We start from the raw sequence: 21278 nt of genomic DNA, 5'->3' as shown, positions 1-21278 counted from the left end.
TGAATCCTTCCTCCTAGGACAGATGAGAAGACCAGAGGGGGGGAAAATGTATGTGCTGCACATAGTAGGTGCACAGCATAAGGCTGCTCCTTCCTTCCCAGGAGAGGTCAAAGTTGTAGGGATGGAAAGAAATGGGAGACACAGTCAAAGATGAGGCAGAATTTATTCTCCTTGTGGGCAAGTACAAGATTCAGGATGGAGCCCACAGAGAGGCAGGTCCCTGGGGCGCCTCACGCTACGGGCAGGGGCCACACTTTCCCAAGTGCCAGGCCCACTGTGTGCCCCCCTACCATGAGGATCCGGAGTCCAGGAACTGGGCGAGAGTGGGATGGGGGCGAGAGGAAGACAGGGTCCTCCCCGGATCGTGTCCTGACCACGTTTCCGACTTCCATAGGAAGGAAGAACAGCTCGGCGACATAGTAATACAATATACAGAGGTGAAGAGAGCTGGCCGCGGCACCCAGGCGGGGCTGAGGCTCCCCGAATTATTGCAGGAGGGAGAGGGGGCTCAGTGCTGGCATCTCCGCGGGACAGCTGTGCTGGCTACGGGGCGGGCTGGGCGGGGGGTGGAGCTGGGCTCGCCCCTCCCTGGGGGCTGGCAGGGCTCACTGAGTATCCTGCTTGGGGGTTCCCTGGGCCCTACCAGCTTCCCCTGGGATGGGGCTTTCTCACCCTGGGTGGTTTTTTATTTTATGTGCTTTGAAGACCATTTTTGCATTGTCAGGAGTGAGGAAAAAAAAATATTCTGACATGGTAGAAAAAAGATATTTACATACCCTGGTGGGCCGCAAGAGGGAGGGTCAGTTCAGTTGGTGGGGGAGGGGTGCGGTGGGGTGGGCTTCCCAAGTCCCTCCCACCCACATCCATCTGTGTGGGAGGATTTGGGGGAAAGAGCCCCCAGGGGTGGAGGTGCAGCTCTGAAACTCTGAAGCTGCCCTGTGACCTTGGATCAGGCACACACGCTCCCTTGGTCTGCCCAGAAGGTGAAGGAGGGGTGGACTTGGGGCTGAAAAACTAGGATCTTATGGTCCTTGATCCTGGGCATGGGGCCGGGGGGAGGGGCGGGCAGGCCAGGGCTGGGCAGTGACATTGGCAGAGGCCCTTCCAAGTGAGAAGCCCTGGGCTGTGGAGGGGTCCCAGAGACTAGGAGGAAGGTGGTGGCCCCTGGCCCCGGGCCAGGTAGCCAAGTTCAGCTGAGGGCATCGGGTGTGCCCCGTGGTGATGCCTGCACAGAAGGTGACCAGAGAGGCTGGCCGGGAACCCTGTTTTCCTGTTGAAGCAGTGATGGGAGCCAGGTGGGGGAAGCAGGTGACCCCCACCCCTACCAGCTAGAGGGAGGGCTCAGACCTGAGATAGAGCCGGGGGTGGGCCCATCCCGGCGGAGAGCTAGGGTGGGCCTCATGCTGGTGAGGTTCGGAAGTAGCCCCTGGCTCCAGCCTCCAGGCGTGCGGGAGGGGCTGAGCCTGTCCCCAGCCCCTGTGGGTGCTGGGACCCGGGCCCACATTCGAGGGGCAGTGTCACACTGAGCTCCGAGCTCATACATCCTCACGCTTGTGACACGCCGTCCACAGTCATACACACACGCGCCCCCAGCCTTAACGAATAAGCACGGTCACCCGAACTCGCACACATCCATGGGGGACCTGGAAGATGGACACACACACATGATCACGCATGTTCACCAGGGCTCCCACGACCTCGTGAGGTGAGTGCGTGCACACACACCCCTGCACGCACAAGGAGGCAGGTGAGTGACATCTCAGGGGCCTTGACGCTCCAGCTTCTGGGAAAGAGAAGGCCCTCTGCCCTCTGCTGGACGCCAAAGTCCCTTCCCAGGTGGACTGACCCCGTAAGTTCGGGTCTTGCGGTGGGATCCTCGTCTCCCTGGCACCGGAGCGGAAGGCAGCTGAGGCGGAAGGGCCGAGGCCTGGGACCGCCCACCTCGCGAGTCCTCCCACGACGGCAGGCGGGGCCCCGGGGCTGGCTGAGTTCAGGTCAGAGGTGCCGGCGGGGCCCCTGGGTGCTGGTCAGCTGGGCCCTCATGGTCTGGATGCTGCCCAGGATCTTCTTCTGGTGGCCCATGAGGGTGATGCCCAGGGCACGCACGTCCCTGGAAAGGAAGGCAGTGATGACCTGGGCGGCTGGGCCCAATCCCGGGAGCTGCAGCTCAGCGGCTCCGCCTCGGCCCCGCCCCCTGCCCTCTGCCGCCCGTCCAGTCCCGCGGGCCCAGCGCACTCACTGGGCGTTCATACGGAGCACCATGCCCAGGGAGGAGTAACCCCCGGCAGCGAAGTGGTCCCGGTAGCGGCCCATGCGGATGGAGTCCAGCCAGTCTCCCACGGTGAGGCCCCCGCTGCCACCCGCGCCCCCTCGGAGGTCAAAGCAGCTCCGGGCAAAGGCGGGGGGCGGACACCTGAGGCACAGGGGCCCTGGGTAAGGGGCCTGCCAGGAGACACTGGCACCCGCCACCCTCAGGTTTGGCAGCAGCTAAGGGGTCTACCCCGGGCTTGGAAGGCGAGGGGTGAACAGGGGTCAGGGGCCCAGGCTGGGTCTGGTCCAGGGGTGCGGGCGGAGCTGTCCCAAGGCCTGGACGAAGCCGGGGCCTTGTCCAGGGCAGGCGGGGAGGGCGGCCGGGCTTGGGCGGGGCTGGGGTGGGCGCCAGGCACCTGTGCACGGTGGCCGTGGCCCTGAGACTTTCCGGGCTGTGGACGAGCGAATCCAGGACGCTGACGATCTGGGAGAAGCGAGGCCGCTGGGCGCGATCTTTGTGCCAGCAGTCAAGCATGAGCTGGTGCAGCGCGTGGGGGCAGCCCATGGGTGCGGGCAGGCGGTAGCCCTCCTCCACTGAGCTGATGACCTGCGGGGGAACAGGGCGCTGGGCTGCAGCGGACCCCTCGCCCCCAGGCCCCAGAACGCCACTGCCCAGCCAGGCTCCGGCACTCACGTCCCGGTTGGTCATGTTCCAGTAGGGCCGCTCCCCGTAGGCCAGCACCTCCCACATGACCACCCCGAAACTCCACACGTCGCTGGCCGAGGAGAAGGTCCGGAAGGCGATGGCCTCGGGGGCCGTCCAGCGAATGGGGATCTTGCCTCCCTGTGACGGACACACGCGTGTTGAGAACACCTCCCCAGCCTGACGGGGAGCTGAGCGCAGGGGTCCGGGCTGGGGAACTTGCAGGCTTGTTGGAGGGACACGGCCTCCACGACCTTCCACGATCACCTGTTCTGATGCGGGGGGAACCTGCACGCGGAGCAGGGGTGGAGACTGAACGAGAGCCACTGGGCGGCGGGCTCGGCACCAGGAGACCGTCAGTAAGAGCCGGTCAACAGGTGGAGGCGAAGAGCCGACTCAGGAAAAGACCCTGATGCTGGGAGGGATTGGGGGCGGGAGGAGAAGGGGGCGACAGAGGAGGAGATGGCTGGATGGCATCACAGACTCGATGGGCCTGAGTTTGGGTAAGCTCCGGGAGTTGGTGATGGATGGAGGCCTGGCCTGCTGCAGTCCATGGGGTCGCAAAGAGCGGACATGACTCAGCGACTGAACTGAACTGATGCCTGAACAAGTGATGAAGCTCAGACAACGTGGTCTAGCAGGTTTCCAGCTCCCTTTACCCCGCTTCCTTATTTTGGTCACAAAATCCTTTTTGTAAGTGAAACCTCAGTGGGTGAGACCCTAAGGGCAGGCTCTGATTGGGGCAGAGGTGGGGGCCCTCTGCACTTAAGGCACCTTTCAAGAAGCCCAGATCCCCACAGAACACACTGTGAAAATTCTGGGGGTTTTTAGCCAAACTTTAGAGACAGACACAGTGTGGATGTGTGATGCAGAGAGGCCAGCTCTCCCCATATCTCCCAGTGAGTGAGGGGCCATGGGGACCAGCCCTGGTGTCTCCCCAGTGGCGCAAAGGCAGGAAAGCTTGCACCCATTTGACAGAGGGGCAAACAGAGGTGCAGAGAAGAGACAGGACTCGCCCCAGGCTGGAGGCAACCCTGAAATCTCCAACCTCCCGAACGACACGTGGGGTGCGGGCTACGCACCGTGGTGGTATAGGCGGCATCAGGGTCGTCCTCCAGCACCCGGGAGAGCCCAAAGTCGGACACCTTGCAGACCAGGTTGCCGTCAACCAGGACGTTGCGCGCGGCCAGGTCGCGGTGGACATAGCCCAGGTCTGAGAGGTAGCGCATGCCGGCACCCACGCCTCTGAGCATGCCCACCAGCTGCACGATGGTGAACTGGCCGTCGTGCGTCTGCAGAGGGACGCGGCGTGGGCTTCAGGAAGGCTCCTTGAAGTTCACAAAGGGCCTCCCTGCTTAGGGAGCATGCTAGTGTCGAAGGTTTGTTCTCACGTCTCGTTTACCCTCACAGCAACCCTGAGAGGTAGCTAGGTAGGTAGGTGGGGCATGAAGACTGGTCATCCACTTTGCCCAAGGGGAGAGGGAGACCCAGAGAGGTGTGGCCCTGTCCCTGACCACCCAACAGACACATGGCCCAGTGAAGGCTGGGAATCTCAGGGTTTCCGGTCCCCACCCCATGCCTCCCAGCTGGGTGGGGCCCTGGGAACCCACAGAAGCACCACGCTTAGCCTGTGTGCAGGACAGGGCGGCAGGACCCACAGCAGAGGGGCTTTCACGTGATGGGGGCTGAAAGGCACTCAGATGGACTGACCCTCTCCATGCCTGGCTCCCGCTTCCCCAGGTCTGTTAGGTCCAAGCTCTGGGGACGAGTGGGTGTTTGGAGGCCTCGCATGATCTCGCATCACCCAGATTGAACTTCCCTCTCCCGGCCCATGTGGAAAGCAGAGTGGGGCACGCACCCTCAGGAACGCATCCAGAGACCCGTTCTCCATGTACTCAGTCACGATCATCGCCAGACGGCCTGGGGGCAGTGGAACGGGGAGGAAGTGGCTCTTGGTGGGGGATCAGGGCTGCAGGGCTGTGGCCCCATGAACACGCCGCCCCCCGCCCCACTCTGAGCTGCCAGGAGCTGGGCCAGTACCGTGGGGCCCAGGGAACATAGGGCTTTCACTAGGGTCCTGGCTCTGGGTCCCCTTCCCTGCCAAGTCATCCGGGGACCTGAACCAGGGGGACGGGGCAGGGCAGGGTGGTAGGCGGATGGACCCAGAGCCCTGACCCCAGCAGGAGGGGCTCTGAAGGCTGAGGCTGTTGTCCGCCTGGCACCTACCACGGGTGACGACACCTTCAAGGCGGATGATATTGGGGTGGTCAAACTGACCCATGATGGACGCCTCACTCAGAAAGTCCCGCCGCTGTCTCTCCGTGTAGCCAGCTTTGAGGGCCTTGATGGCCACGGGCACGTCCCGCTGCCCCGGCATCTGCAGCCGCCCGTAGCAGACTTCCCCGGACTCGCCTGTGGACCCAAGTGGGGCAGGCAGGGGGTGGACGGGGGGACCTTCCCCTCCTCCGCCTGAACTCTGCACTCACCCTGTCTTGCACACCCGTGTGCCTGGCCATGCCTGGCATCTTGGCACCCTGCTCCCTCTGCCCGGCGTGCCCTTCTCCCAGGCACCTCCGTGACGTCCCCGCACACACAAGCCCTGCAGCTCACCAGAGCCGATGATTTTCTCAATGTGGATCCGAGACGCCTCGATCTCGCGGGTGAAACCACGGCCCGTTCGGCCCGGCTCCTCGTAGGTGTGGGGTTCTGTATAGAACTTGGGCTCCAGGATCTTCCCCGGAGGGTGGTGCAGGGGCAGGAAGACTGGTGGAGGCGCTGAGGGGCCAGGAGAGAAGGGCCATCACTGGGGTCCCTGAGGACGTTCCCTCCCAGCCCTTCCCTGAGTCTGGGAAGGGTCTGAGGGTGGGGTGAGAAGCGTCTTCGGGAATCTCAGGATGTGGGGGGCAAACAGCAGACATCCAGTAAGTGCTTGCCAAGTGAAAGCGGGGTCTCTATGGAAGGGCTCTGAGGTCTCTAGGGGATCTGGGGATTTCTAGTGAGTTCTGAGTATGTCTGACATATTTCTGGGCTCACTTTCAGGATCCTTAAGATCCTTTTCAATTGGTCAAACAAACCCAAGGTCCTTATGAAGATCTTTCTCATTCCTAGGGTTAGGAGTGTGACCAAGAGTGGTTTCACCACAGTACCGACTCAGGTGGGTGGAACGTGGTTCTCTAAAAGACTGGTTTAAGAAGGATTCTGAGGCCACATTCAGGCTCCATGGGAATCAGTACCATGATTGATTCTACCATGCGCAAAGAAGTGGAGTGTTGAGGTAGGTATCCTCATATTCGCCTTGTTTTCTGAGGCCTCTGCAGGGTCCTGAAAAAGTTCTCTGTAGCAAGGGTTCCTGTCCAAGAGTATCTGACCAACAACCCCCCCCCCAACAAAAAAAAACAACAAAACCTGGGTGTGAACATGCCTGTGAGTGCAGAAATCCGTGCAGTTCCCTGGGAAGAGCTCTAGAATCCTCCGCAAACCCAACAAAGTTGAACCGCACCGTGCCCCTGGGGGCTGTGTGACACCCTGCTGTCTCTCTCTGGGGCTCTAGTCTCTTCTGCAGGCACGTTTCCCCTTCCCTCCTTTTTTCTAGCCCCAGCCCAGCCCTGGCTCCTGCTGTGACCGCCCCTCTCCCCTCCGGACCCCGGGGCTCCTGCACTCACCCTGCCCGTTCTGATAGTGCATCTTCTCCTCGTCTGAGTGCTGGAAGGCCTTGCTGTAGCCGCAGTGCCTGTGGAGGGGGACGGTCCTCAGCTTCAGCCCTGACCCCCATCAGCGACATGTGCAAACTCCCTCTTTCCCCCATCCCCTTTCAAGTCAGCTCCGGCCACTCCAGTCACTGCCCTTGGGGCATCCTTGACATTGACAAACACGGCATGGGACTTTGCTGGTGGTCCAAGGGTTATGAATCAGCCTTGGAACATAGGGGACGCGGGTTCAATCCCTGATCAGAGAACTAAAGTCCCACGTGCAGCAGTGCACCTAAGCCTGTGTGCCACAACTAGAGAGTCCACGCACCAAAACGCAAGATCCCACATGCCTCAACTAAACTCGATGCAGCCAAATAAATACATATTTAAAAAATACTTCGTAAGAAAACACTGTATAGTTTATACAGTTGAGTCCACGCAGCCTTCACAGCAAAATCTATGGTATTCCTGGCTCAATTTTACACAAAAGCACTCCCGGCAAAGGGTCTGGGAGATGAGGCTTCTGACGCCAACTCTGCCACGTGACCTCAGCAAGCCCCTTCCCTCCCCTGGGCCTCAGTTTCTCCACCTATGGATGATCTTTCCAATTCTTACTGAGCCAGGATCCGAAGCCCACCCCAGCTCCCTCTGGAACCGAGTGGAAGAGTGACTAAGAGCCTGGTCTTCAGTTTTTTAACAGATCTGTGTTCTGTCCCACTTCTGACATCTATTTAGCTGAAGTGGCCTTACCTCTCTGATCCCCAGTTTACTCACCTGCAGAATGAGGCTGGAATCTATACATCCCTGGGCATCATTAGGATTGAGTGAGGGGGTCATGCTGCAGGGAGACCCGGTGGGACTGGCTGGTGGGCGGACGTGGCGTGAGGGAATGAGAACCGGGGACGATGGCGAGGTCTGGGGCTAGTCATGCCATGAACGGTGGTACCACGTTCTGAGACGGGGCTTGGGGAGGGGACGGTTTGGGGGTGCTGCTTGTCTGAAACACACTCGAGTGGAGATGGGAGCGGACAGCTGGACCTCAGGGGAGAGGTCTGTGTGGATGCCACGCTTGGGGGGATGTCAGTGCGAAGGTGGGATTCAAAGTCGCGGACCCTGATGAGGTCACTGAGGAAAGGTACAGGGTGAGCGGGTGAGAGAGGAGTGTCTGGACGAGCCGGGGTCCTCCAGCTTTTGGAAGCTGGTTAAAGAGCTGGAGATGCAGAAAGACAAGGCCAGACAGGTGGGTGGAAAACAGGAGGTGGGCCTGAGCGTGGAAGGCGAGAGGGAAGTGTGCCAGGAGGGAGGGAAAGAACAGGTCCATCCATAAGGGAGCCCTGCCCCAAGCACAAAGGGTCACTGGCTTGGCGGGGGCTGGGGACAGGCAGGAGACACAGCGCTGCAGGGGGAGGGGCTCAGGGTGGCCGGGGGCCCAGGCCCACCCACCTCTTCTTGCAGATGAGCAGGAGGAGAAGCACAACCAGGCCAGTGATGAGGGTCAAGCAGATCCAGACGATGGTCCGGGTGTCGTAGCGGGGCCCTGTGCGGGGAACCAGGGCGGGGCGTTGCCTAAACCCTTAGCCTTGGCCTCAGAGGTCTGGCAGCCTCCTCAGCTCTGGGTCAGCCGAGAGTCGGGGCACAGGTTGCACCTGCCTCTGCGCCTCCCTCCCCCTACAACCTGCCGCTTCAACATCCTGCTTCCCGACCTGGGCACAGTTACTGGACTTCTGAGCCTCAGCTTTCTCACCGACGAGCCCAAAACCACCTGCCCTGCCTGTTACCATAAATGACGAAGCTGGGTACACCACACATTGTGGCCAGCTAACCCACAGCTTCTCCAGGGAGATCCCAGCATTACTGTGAGTGGGCAGACCAGAAAACTGAGGCCCAGAGAACTCAAGGAACTTACTCAAGGACGCACAGCACAGAGTCAGGCAGGATTCCTACTTGGACGGTGCCAATGTGGTGTCAAACCTAAGAGTGCTTGAGACACACAAGTTCCAAGGGCATGCCAGGCAAGAGGCAGGGCGTCAACTCAGCGTTGAAAACCTGTTGTCCTAACGCTGCCCCCTGGAGGGTGCTGAGTGTAGGAGAAGACCCCAGCTGGCAGGAGATGGGGGTGGGGGGGCGGGCATGGCGGGCAGAGGATTCCCAGGCTTGAATGTGCACTGGAATCACCCTCAAGGGTTTTGATCCAACCGAAATTTCTGGGCCTCCAGTCCCAGGGTTTCTGATTCCAAAGATCTGGGGTGGGGCCTGAGAATGAGCATTTCTGACACTTCCCAGGGGCTGCCCTGACTGCCCGTCCTGGAAGACGCTGTGGGAACCGCTGTTCTGGAGGCAGGGGGACGATACTGGGGAAGGAGCGCAGAACCTGTCCCCAGGCTGATCAGATTCAAGTCTTGCTCTGCTGGGTAACCTTGGGCAATCTATTTGACTGCTCTGACCCTCGTGTTCCTTGCCTGAAGAATGGGTCAACTCCCTAGAGGGTCTCGGTGCCGATTAGAGGGTCATCCTGTCGGCAAAGAGCATCAGGATCCTACCAGTCACACCGACGCTCGGGAAAAGCCCACAGATGATGGGCTGTTATGAGCTCTATCACCCAGGGTATGTAACCTTCCTTCTCTGAGCCTCAGTTTTTTTTCACCTATGAACATGCCAGTCAGTTCCCACACCGGCGCAGTACCTACTAGCTCCTTTCCTCTGACCCCCGCGACCCTGGCCCGGCGCCCTTGCCCTCCCCCAGCCTACACTCACGGGGTTTCCCAGTCTCCACCTCCATGGCCTGGCTGAAGCGGCCGCAGCCGGCCGAGGTGCGCGCTCGGACCTGGAACACGTAGCGGGTGCCCGGCTTGAGGCCCGAGACGGTGGCCCTGGTGGTGACCGCCTTGAGGGTGGAGTAGCTCTGCATCTCCTTGTCCTGCGGCGGGAGGGGCGTGGTCAGCCTCGGCAACCCCCCCCCACCCCGCCCCGCCACACCCCTGGCCCCGTCCCCGGGGGGCGGTACCTTCTCGTAGTACTTGATCTCGTACTCCAGGATGATGCCGTTGGGCTGTTCCGGCTCCTGCCACAGCAGCGAGACGCTGGTCTGCCCTGCTCGCTCCTGGCGAATCACCACCACCTGGGATGGGGCTGGGGAGCGGAGGATTGGGGGAGTGGGGACTCGGTTAGGTCAGATGGATAGTGGGTGATGTTGAGGACTGGCCTCTGTCTGTCCCTTGCCCAGGCGCGGCCCAGGGATGCTAGCTGGGACCACACTCACACTGCCAAGTGTCCTGCCGCTGCCCCAGGAAAACCAGTCCCCTCTGCTCCTACTGTCAAATCACCAACGGCCACCCTGGTCAGTTACACGGGGTCAGCACAGCCTGGCTCCAATCTGGGATGCTGAGCTTGGCTGCATCCACATGAGGCCTGACCACCCCAGCGTCTACGGCCTCCTCCTCTCTGGCCAAGTCCACTCACTGGAAGTTTGCTGGACCCCTGCCAGCCCTACCGAGCAGCGCTTCTTATCCACCCTGACGTCTGTGTTGCCATGTTGCCGGCCCCTGCCCAGGGCCTCAGGGGGTGTGCAGCAGGATCTCAGGACTGCTCAGAGAAGGAGGAAGTAAAGAAGGGAGGGAAAGAGTCAAAGGAACTGGCGCCCTCACTGCCTGGGTTTGGAGGGCATGGGTGGGGTGGTGCTGCGAGAAGGGACTTGAGTGACCTGCTGCCCACGTAAGCTCAAGTACCCTGGCTGCCACACGAGATCACCCTTTCACCCCCTGGCTCATTCCCTCATCCTCCCATTTCCTCCCCACCTCCTGCAGTCTGGCCAAATGCCTCTGACGTGAGCCTGACGGGAATGTCAGATGTCAACCCGGCCACAGCCAAATGGAGGGGACTGTTCTCGGAGCTGCTATAACCTCCTCCTTCCTGCCCCGTCCAGCTGCAGCCTTCCTGTTTCCCCGCTGCTCACCCTCCAAAGGCTGGAGGACCCCTGATAAGGAGTCCTCACTCAGGAGAGATGGGGCTGGGTGAGTAGGAAAGAGAGGAGGGTCCTGGACCAGTTGGGGGTCCTCTAGCTTTTGGAAGTTGTTGGAGAAGAGTTGTTGGCCATGAAATTAAAAGACACTTGCTCCTCAGAAGAAAAGCTATGACCAACCTAGACAGCATATTAAAAAGCAGAGATGTTACTTTGCCAGCAAAGGTCCATCTAGTCAAAGCTATGGTTTTTCCAGTGGTCATGTATGGATGTGAGAGTTGGACTATGAAGAAAGCTGAGTGCTTAAGAATTGATGCTTTTGAACTGCAGTGTTGGAGAAGGCTCTTGAGAGTCCCTTGGACTGCAAGGAGATCCAATCAGTCCATCCTAAAGGAGATCAGTCCTGAATGTTCATTGGAAGGACTGATGCCGCAGCTAAAACTCCAATACTTTGGCCACCTGATGGGGAGAACTGACTCATTTGAAAAGACCCTGATGCTGGGAAAGATTGAAGGCGGGAGGAGAAGGGGATGACATAGGATGAGATGGTTGGGTGGCATCACCGACTCAATAGACATGAGTTTGAGTAAGCTCCGGGAGTTGGTGATGGACAGGGAGGCCTGGTGTGCTGCAGTCCATGGGGTCGCAAAGAGTCAGACACAACTGAGCGACTGAACTGAACTGAACTGAGAAAGGAGGGGCTGGTAGAGACGAAGGACTGGCCAGACAGGTAGATGGAAAGTGGGGGGTGGGCCTGGGCATGGAAAGCAAGACAGCAGGGGAGGGAGTGCCCACTGCAAGCTGAATTTCTAGGGACAGGCGGGCAAAGGTGTCCGACTGGAGGTGCCCGAAGGTGTCCACGGAGGAGAGGACACAGGTGTGTGAGCATGACAGTTCTTTTCAGGAAGCTTCCACGTGAAAAGAAGTAGTCTGTGGCTAGAAGGGCATGTGGGTTCTTAGGAGGCTGTTCTTTTTAACAATGGAGCCCCTGCGCCGTGTGAGTAACTCCGGGTTCTCCTTCAGTCCCGATGAGCTGGTCACCTGCCTCGGCCGCCCCAGAGACACGCGGGCAGGGGCAGGGCCTAATCCTTGCTGAGTCAGCAGCATCGAGCAGAGAGCCTGGCATCTGACAGGTGTGCCACAGATGCCAGAGGAATGAGGGTCTCTTGGGAGGATGAAGCCTTGGCCTCTGGGAGGGGATGCCCTGGGCTCCTGGCTGGGAAGCCTGTTTCACTTGGGAGAGAGACAGACCTGGGTTCGAATCCTGACTCGACCACTTTTATGCGAAGACCCTGGGTGGCTCTGGGCCTCAGCGTCCTCCTCGGTAACATGGTGGGAACGGAGTCGCTGGGTCAGGCCTGCGTGGTGTTGAAGGACACGGAGGTGGGGGGTGATGAGCCATAGGGCGCGTGCCAGGGGGCTGTTAATGGGAAAGCCGCCACAGAGTCAGGCCGCTGCTTGACACCAGAATGGGGAAAGAAGGGCTATATTCAGCCCAACGACTTGCTAGAAAGAGAGCCGAATGGCTGCTGCCCAAACCGGTGTGGCCAAAACCATCCCAGGGACAGCAGTGGCTGCTGTTCTGGAAAATGACGATCAGAGTGCCTTTATTTTTTAATGACATTTATTGAGCACATACCATGGGCCAGGTGCTGGGCTCCACATTTTTATTTCCTTCACTTAAGCCTCATGACAGTAATCACACAGGTATGATTATTCCTACTGCATTGGGGAGGAAACAGAGGCAGAGGGGGAAAGTTCTGGAACCCAGGCCTTGGATGGTCATGCTGGTCTACCTCGGGGCTTTCTGGATTGCTCCTACTTACAGGAGGGCTTCCCAGGTGGCGCCGGTGGCAAAGAACCCGCCTGCCAATGCAGGAGATGTAAGAGACAGGGGTTCAATCCCTGGGTTGGGAAGATCCCCTGGAGGAGGGCATGGCAACCCATTCCAGTATTCTCGCCTGGAAAAGTTCATGGACAGAGGAGCCTGGCGGGCTACAGCCCACAGTGTCACAAAGAGCATGTGTTCTATTTTACTAAGGGCATGGAAAGCCTATAGCTTGGCGTCCTGGTCAGGAGGACAGGGTTAGACAGGTGGGCACTTGCCCAAATACAACCTGCAGCTCTGAGGCTGCAGAGCGCGAAGGTTGGGGAACTGGGGACCGGCGCCTCCGCCTACCTGCCTGGTTTGTGGTGATGTTGACCACGGCGGCCCGGCGGGGCTCAGGGCTCAGGTCAGACACACCGTTGACCGCCTCAATCCAGAAGGAGTAGTTCATGTGGGCCAGCAGGTTGGCCACCAGGAGGCTGGCCTGCACCAGGCTGGTCTGCTGGGGCACGAAGCGGGTGCCGCTCCCACATGTCTCGCAGTGGCCCAGGGCCCATGGGCAGCGGCGGCACACGGCGTTGTAGGTGATGTCGCTGCGGCCGCCCCGGTCCAGAGGAGGAGCCCACTCAAGGGTCACAGACGTCCCATTCACGCTGGAGATCAGATTCACGGGCGCTGAGGGGGGCCCTGGGGCGTACAGAAAGACAGGCAGGCCTGGTGGGTATTCATATGGGCTGGTCCAGTCTCCCCCACCAGATCAGGGAAGGACTGTGGTTCCCCGCGATCCCTGGGGCTCCCTCGGGATGAGGGCACACCTCCTGGATCCTCTGGAAGCTCCCCAAGGGCACAGGTGGTGTCTCTGCCCTCAGACTAAGGAGCGCAGTGTCAGGGTCTGGGCACGGAGGCCACCCTCCCCATGTAGGACCACAGGGATGCTGGTGTCTGCTTCACAGAAAGTCTGCTTCACAAACTTTTCCTCCAGAGCTGGGGAGAGGCTGCACATAGCAGCCCCCCCAGGTGAGACACTCCAGGCACTTGCATCCCACACTCCACTCCTTAACCCCCGGCTGGACTTCATGTAAAGGACACGGAACGCTGTGCTGGAGGAAAGTGGAGCCTGTGTCCCAAGAGACCCCTCGCTCCCCACCGTCCCAGGGGGGGCCCCCAGCGTGGTCAGCACAAGGATACTGAGGAAAGGGGTGGGGCCGGGGGCTGGGGGCTGGGCTAGGGTCCCGGGGGTGGGGGTTTGAACAGAGGCGGTGGGGGTAATGGAGACCCCCGAGGCTCAGAATTTCAACTCTCAGAATCCCAAACAGGGAATCTTAGATTTTAAGAAAACAGAATCTCAGAATCACAGAGAAACCTTCGAATCATCAGGGTATGGACGGCAGAAGTCTAGCCTTTGGCAAGCTTAACATTCCTAGTAGTGGAGGGCACTGCATCGTGGGTCTGGGGAGAGATCGTGGTCCAGCCAGCTGAGCGCAACGTCCACGAGCGAGAGCCGGGCTCACCCGGCCTGAGGCGCCCACAGCGGCCTCCGTGTCCCTCGCCTTCCTCTCTGCGCCTGCAGGTGTCCCAGGGGCAAAGGGACAGGAGGTCTGGGGAGGATAGTGGAGGGCGTGTGTGTGCGTGTGTGTGTGGGGTGGTGGTGTGGGGGTGTGGTATATGAGTGTGTGTGTGTGTGTGTACGGTATCTGAGTATACCTGGTGTGCGTGCGTGTGTGTGTGTGGTGTGGGTGTATGGTATATGAGTGTGGGTGTATGGTATATGAGTGTGTGTGTGGTGTGGGTGTATGGTATATGAGTGTGGGTGTATGGTATATGAGTGTGTGTGTGTGGTGTGGGTGTATGGTATATGATTGTGTGTGTGTGTGGTGTGGGGGTGGTGGTGTGGGGGTGTGTGTGTGTGTGTGTGGTGTGGGTGTATGGTATATGAGTGTGGGTGTATGGTATATGAGTGTGTGTGTGGTGTGGGTGTATGGTATATGAGTGTGGGTGTATGGTATATGAGTGTGTGTGTGTGGTGTGGGTGTATGGTATATGATTGTGTGTGTGTGTGGTGTGGGGGTGGTGGTGTGGGTGTGTGTGTGTGTGTGTGTGGTGTGGGTGTATGGTATATGTGTGTGTGTGTGGTGTGGGTGTATGGTATATGAGTGTGGGTGTATGGTATATGAGTGTGTGTGTGGTGTGGGTGTATGGTATATGAGTGTGGGTGTATGGTATATGAGTGTGTGTGTGGTGTGGGTGTATGGTATATGAGTGTGGGTGTATGGTATATGAGTGTGGGTGTATGGTATATGAGTGTGTGTGTGTGGTGTCGGTGTATGGTATATGAGTGTGTGTGTGTGTGGTGTGGGGGTGGTGGTGTGGGGGTGTGTGTGTGTGTGTGGTGTGGGTGTATGGTATATGTGTATGTGTGTGGTGTGGGTGTATGGTATATGAGTGTGGGTGTATGGTATATGAGTGTGTGTGTGTGGTGTGGGTGTATGGTATATGAGTGTGGGTGTATGGTATATGAGTGTGTGTGTGTGGTGTGGGTGTATGGTATATGATTGTGTGTGTGTGTGGTGTGGGGGTGGTGGTGTGGGGGTGTGTGTGTGTGTGTGGTGTGGGTGTATGGTATATGTGTATGTGTGTGGTGTGGGTGTATGGTATATGAGTGTGGGTGTATGGTATATGAGTGTGTGTGTGGTGTGGGTGTATGGTATATGAGTGTGGGTGTGTGGTGTGGGTGTATGGTATATGATTGTGTGTGTGTGTGGTGTGGGGGTGGTGGTGTGGGTGTGTGTGTGTGTGTGTGTGGTGTGGGTGTATGGTATATGTGTGTGTGTGGTGTGGGTGTATGGTATATGAGTGTGGGTGTATGGTATATGAGTGTGTGTGTGGTGTGGGTGTATGGTATATGAGTGTGGGTGTATGGTATATGAGTGTGTGTGTGTGGTGTGGGTGTATGGTATATGATTGTGTGTGTGTGTGGTGTGGGGGTGGTGGTGTGGGTGTGTGTGTGTGTGTGTGTGGTGTGGGTGTATGGTATATGTGTGTGTGTGTGGTGTGGGTGTATGGTATATGAGTGTGGGTGTATGGTATATGAGTGTGTGTGTGTGGTGTGGGTGTATGGTATATGATTGTGTGTGTGTGTGGTGTGGGGGTGGTGGTGTGGGGGTGTGTGTGTGTGTGTGTGGTGTGGGTGTATGGTATATGTGTGTGTGTGTGGTGTGGGTGTATGGTATATGTGTGTGCGTGTGTGTGTGGGGGTGGTGGTGTGGGGGGGTGGTATATGAGTGTGTGTGTGTACGGTATCTGAGTACACCTGGTGTGCGTGCGTGTGTGTGTGGTGTGGGTGTATGGTATATGAGTGTGTGTGTGGTGTGGGTGTATGGTATGACTGTGTCTGTGTGTGTGTGTGGTGTGGGTGTATGGTTTATGAGTGTGTGTGTGGTGTGGGTGTATGGTATATGAGTGTGTGTGTGTGTGTGTGTGTGTGTGGTGCGGGTGTATGGTATATGAGTGTGTGTGTGTGTGTGGTGTGGGTGTATGGTATATGAGTGTGTGAGTGTGTGTGTGTGTGGTGTGGGTGTATGGTATATGAGTGTGTGAGTGTGTGTGTGTGTGGTGTGGGTGTATGGTATATGAATGTGTGTGTGTGGTGTGGGTGTATGGTATATGAGTGTGTGTGTGTGTGTGTGGTGCGGGTGTATGGTATATGAGTGTGTGTGTGTGTGGTGTGGGTGTATGGTATATGAGTGTGTGTGTGTGTGTGTGTGTGGTGTGGGTGTATGGTATATGAGTGGGTGTGTGTGTGTGGTATATGAGCACACCTGGGCCCTCACCAGCCTCTGCAGGGGACCTGGGGCTGAGTGGGGATGGAGGCAGGGGGCAGGGGACACGGAGTTCACACTGGGGGGTAAATTTTAGGGCAAAGCTCCTCAGCACCAGGTCAGGCCCCCCTCACTCTGTCCCAGGAGCCCAGGGCGGGCAAAGCGGGGTGTGGCTGAGCTGGCTGCAGCTCCTCCCAGCTGGGCTGGGGGTGCCAGGCCCCTCCGGGTGAGGGTGGAGGAGACCAGGAAGCTGGTGAGGTGCTGCATTGGCAGAAACACTGACAGCCATGCAGCCCTGCGCGCCTGGGGTCCGGGTCCCTCGGCATGCCCCCATGTACGGGTATGCGCACGTGCTCTCCAGGCACACGTCTCCCTGGCTGGCCAGGTGTGCTCACGCCGAGCTCACAGAGCTCCACGGGGACTCAGGAGGCCACTGCAGGTATCCAGATGCACACACATGTGTGCACTGCACACCCAGGGGCACAAGCACTTGACCAGCTCACACTCTATGCAGGCATCTTCTGTCTCCCACACACAATAGCAGCTCCTAGAACTCAGGAGCTCCTACCAGTGCATCAGGGTCATCATTGATGGGGGGCATCTTCTGATACATGCGTTGCCTCAGGGGCAACCCCCTCCACACCGCCTGCCCACCCTGGCCCCCAGGACACTGGCATGACCACTGGGTCAGAAGATGACCATGGTCACCCGGTGTTGGAAAGGGAGAAGTCCAGCTCTTGGTCTGCCCTTCGCAGCAGACAGGACAGACCGAGAGAGGAAAGGCAAGATTTCCCTGGAGAGATGGCAGGTGACCGATGGCAAGAAGCTGGGGGCCCAGAGAGGTCAAGGCCATTGTGGAAGGGTTGGAGTTACCCCCAGGCCCAGACCGATCCCTGGCCCAAGAGAGTCACCTGCAGAGACCTGGCTCCCTGGGGGCACGGGGTCTTGGTCTCTGGGGCCACAGGGTGGTACTCACTGGTGCAGGCGGCAGACGGCGGGTCCAGTGCCGCCCGGTAGTAGCTCAGGTCGCAGCGGCAGGCCTGGGCGGCAGGAGCCGCAGAGTGGCTGTGGGGAGGGCAGCGGGCGCAGAGCTGGTCCCCGGGGGCCGACTTGTAGAAGCCCAGCTCACAGGCTGTGGAGAGAAGGTGGCCTCAGGTAAGCCAGCGGGGCCCTGCTGACGGGCCTCAGGGACGGGGCTCTCAGGCCCCGGGCTCCCCAAGGGACAGTGGTCCAGACCTTCAGCATCACCCCTTTCCTATTCCCACCTGAAGGTGCAGGGACTGACGCTCAGAGGTGGCCGGGACTTACACAGGATTGCACAGCAAGGCAGGGGCAGAGCTGGAGTTGAGGCCCTGACACCTAAGAAGCAGCCCCACAGTTGGCTCAGGAAGAAAGCCCTCTGAACGCCCCTCATCTCCAACGACCCCTCCTGCCCAGGCTCCCAGGTTTTGTCCTTCACAGGCACCACCAGCCTCGGGGGCAGGGGCCACGGCTACGAATCCAAAGAAAGTGAGACAACGTTGAAGTTGCTCAGTCCTGTCTGACTCTGCAACCCCATGGACTGTAGCCTACCAGGCTCCTCTGTCCATGGGATTTTCCAGGCAAGAATCCCAGAGTGGGTTGCCATTTCCTTCTGTAGGAGACCTTCCCGACCCAGGGATTGAACCCAGCTCTGCCGCATTGTAGGCAGACACTTTACCACCTGAGCCACCAGGGAAGAACCCAAGAAGGGCCAAAAAAAACCCCAGGAATTGGTCCTGCATGGGGAGGGGGAACAAGAAAGCCAGCCAGGGAATGGGGGTGGGCGTGAAACATGGCTGGAAAAGACGTGTGATGAGACCAGAGGCCCCCAGACATGGACAGACATGGAAGCATCCGTATGAAAGCACAGACCCTGGCCCCATCACAGTCACCGAGTTGGGAGACCAGGGGGTGGCCTGGGAAGCTGCGTCTTACAAGTGCCCCAAGCGACGCCGACCGTCAGGGAACTGCGGGCTCCTGACGTTCCCAGAGCCTGCGTCACCGTCGCCGCGGCTGGGACTGACGCGTCTCGCATCTGACCCTCTCTCCAGCCCCCGCCTCACCCACCACGCGTCTCTGCCCTGACGGCCAAGCAGCCCCCAGCCCCGCTGCCCCAGCCCCAGCCCACCCCATTCCTTCTGCGCATTTCCAGGAGCACCTCGTCTACACCAGGCTCTGATCTGGGCGCCAGAGACACAGCCTTGAACAAGGTCCACGTGGTCTCTGCCCTCAAGAAGCTGGCCTTTTTCAAGGTGGGGAAGACTCAGTAAAAGAAGCTGTGATCATTTCCAGAAGAAAATAAAAGCCGAGGATGTGGCAGAGGGTAAATGGTGGGCAGAGCGACCTGCCCCAAGAACGAGTCACCCGTACAGGGAGCGCAGATGAGTGTGTTGGGGGGCTCTCGAGTGACACTGCCGGTCCAAACTCTCGCAGGCTCCCCGTGGCCTCAACAATAAAGCCTGGCATTCAAAACCCCCTGGAAGCCCCCGTCAGTGCGACCTCCCATGCCCGCCTTTCTCAGGTCGAACTAGAGGACCGGCTGGCGTCTGTACTCCACGCCTCAGGGCCTTTGCACATACCGTACTCATTCTCCTTCGTCTCCCTGTCAGATTCTTTCAAAATTCCTTTTCACTGTGCCTTTGATGCAGCCTTGCTGGACACACACACACACACGCGCACACACACAGACGCGACCACTCCCCTCTCTGTCTTTGCATCCCTGCAACACCACGGCTGTTTTTTTCATCTGCGTATCTGACTCTCTCTCCTTGAGGGCAGATGATCTCTCTGAGTAGGGCCTTATTCATCTCAGAGTTCCTAGGGTCTGGCCCAGCGTAGAGCTGTCAACACTGGTGGGCATCTTCAAAGTGAGCTAATCCTTCCATTATCTGCTCTGGGCAGAGACAGACCCCAGGAGCTCAAGAGGACCAAATGCCACCCCGACAGGCAGCTCCCAGCTCCACCTGTGGAACTGAATGCTTTCAAACAGGGACCGTCAGGAGACACTGGGCTCTCTCTCTGCTGAGTCCTGTCTGGGCTTGAGAGAAGCTTCATTTGATTTGATTGTATCTCTTGATTATAATAGCTAAACTCCAGTTAATTTGTAAAATTCTACAAACTTGGGAGGAAACCCGCAATCAGGAGACATGATGATGTCCTCAAGTTGCTTCCCAGACTCAAGAGACTGTGAAGCCAGAAGCCTGGGGAGTTGGGGAGAACGTGCTTCAGTTTTGAGACCTCTTCCCTGGCCCCTGGGGAGGCCCCAGACTCGGGGCCAGGAGCTTGGAGTTGTGGGGGGCTCCTAGCTGACATCTTGTGACCTTGCCTCCTCTTCCCAGGAGCCCCCCAGGAGGCCCAGTTCTGGGGCACAACCCAAGAGCGTCCTTCTGAGCCCAGGAAGCAGGCAGAGGAAACAGTCTTTACACTTTGCCAGCAAATATTTATCCAATCTGTTGGTGAGCTAAATGATGTTCTATCACACTGGAATCATCGGATCCATATCGATTAATGTCGTGGGAACAGCCTGCTCATTCTGTCTCTCGTCTGCTCCTTCACCCACATTTACCAAGTTTCTGCGATGGATCGGAGACAAGAGCTAACGCTGCTTTCAGGAAGCTTTCTGAGCAGTGAGGGGCAGACCAGTCCACGTGCAGTGTGACATCTCCATGTGACATGTGGCACTGAGGAAGCACCCCAGGACAGCCTTTGTGTTCGGAGACCCAGACCATTCAGAGTTCAGCGGGTCCTCCGTCAAGAGCAGGAACTCAGGAGCAGGCTACCTGCTGGGTTCCTTTGCTCATCCAGTCCCCTCCCTCCCCGAGGCTTAGTGACGCTGGGCAAGTTGCTGGGCCTCAGTGTCTCCATCTGGAAAATGGGGATAAGAATAGTTCCCACCTCCAAGGGCTGCTGCGAGAATGACAGGAGTGAATACACATGAATTCACACCCGCGCAGTGCCCGGCACTTGTTACTATCACTCTACTTAGTGGGCGTGAATACATCTGTTTAGCAGAGAGGAAACAGAAGCTCAGGGGAGCTTGAGGGCCTCGCCCCAGGCTCCCAGCTGAGCCAGGATGCAAACCCGGGTAGGGGGGAGCCTCTGGAGCCGGGCCCTTTCCCCCACCAGCCTCTCAACACCCGGCCTCGGCTTAGAGGCAGCTCCGCCATCCCACCAGTCCACCGGTGGGTGGTTCTCTCACGCTTGGCTAATACCCATATGGCTATAAAGTGTCAAGGCTAGATTAATCCGCTCAATGAAAATAAAATAATCTTTAATAAGAATACTAATCACCAGGCCTCGGGGAGCCCGGAGACCTGGAGGCAGAGCCGGGAATTAATGGCCGAGACAGATGGAGCGGCTCTGGGCTGGGGCCCGCCGACCCAGGGCGCTTCCGGCATCTGCGGTGCCCAGTGTCGGCCGTGGGCCAGGAGGGGCTCCCGCCCCTGCCGAGGGCACCTTGCCCAGGCCGCCTGTCAGGCTGGCAGCTGCCAGGGGCCCCGGCCACCTCTCTCCTCTCCCCTGCGAAGAGCTTGAGATTTGACAAATAAGGTGTCTGCCGGTGGCCGACCAAAGGAAATTAATTCTAAATCAGATTTTAAACACAGTCAGGAAGGCAAAGGAGCTCGTTGTTCATGCTGCCCCTTCGAAATGAGATGCTCTGATATTTATAGAAAGATGATTAGGGCCGCAGAGGGTGGCTTATACTCTGCATCCAGGTGGCAGAAAGGACGGTGCTAGGGACTTGGGACTCTGGGCGGTGGCTGTGTTGGGTGATGTTCTGAGAGGCCCTCCCACTCTCTGGATTCAGGGTAGGGGGGCGCAGCCACGTGGGTGGTGGGGGGAAGGTCACTGGGTCAGGGATTGGGTGGTGTGGGGAGTTTTCTGGCTAGAAGCTTGGGAGATTTGGGATTCAATCAACTGCTGCTAGCTGTGCGCTCTCGGGATGGTCACTTGGCCTCTATGGGCCCGCTTTTCCCCACTGGTAAACTGTACTAGCTCTGCCCGGCTCTGA

At 58.6% G+C, this 21278-nt stretch overlaps 1 protein-coding gene across 1 annotated transcript in view; it reads right to left on the bottom strand.

Moving 5' to 3' along the window:
- Nucleotides 1–1995: 1995 nt before the first annotated feature.
- Nucleotides 1996–21278, bottom strand: part of EPHA8 (EPH receptor A8) — a 36009-nt gene continuing 16726 nt past the window's right edge. Inside the window, exons 4-17 of the mRNA XM_055397644.2 lie at nt 17223–17378; nt 12780–13115; nt 9647–9771; nt 9397–9559; nt 8086–8179; nt 6616–6683; nt 5564–5728; nt 5180–5365; nt 4812–4873; nt 4036–4245; nt 2945–3094; nt 2667–2857; nt 2240–2413; nt 1996–2110 (exon numbers count right to left, since the gene is read on the bottom strand). Coding sequence (XP_055253619.1) covers nt 1996–2110; nt 2240–2413; nt 2667–2857; nt 2945–3094; nt 4036–4245; nt 4812–4873; nt 5180–5365; nt 5564–5728; nt 6616–6683; nt 8086–8179; nt 9397–9559; nt 9647–9771; nt 12780–13115; nt 17223–17378 — 2195 coding nt within the window. The remainder of the gene's footprint in view (nt 2111–2239; nt 2414–2666; nt 2858–2944; nt 3095–4035; nt 4246–4811; nt 4874–5179; nt 5366–5563; nt 5729–6615; nt 6684–8085; nt 8180–9396; nt 9560–9646; nt 9772–12779; nt 13116–17222; nt 17379–21278) is intronic.

The sequence above is a fragment of the Moschus berezovskii genome, chromosome 2 (genome assembly GCF_049115385.1).
Source record: "Moschus berezovskii isolate FMDL1 chromosome 2, NW_MosBer_1.0, whole genome shotgun sequence".
In the NCBI taxonomy this organism is placed as follows: Eukaryota; Metazoa; Chordata; class Mammalia; order Artiodactyla; family Moschidae; genus Moschus; species Moschus berezovskii.
Note: the sequence above shows the minus strand (reverse complement) of the source record. Positions and strands in the feature narration are given on the sequence as shown.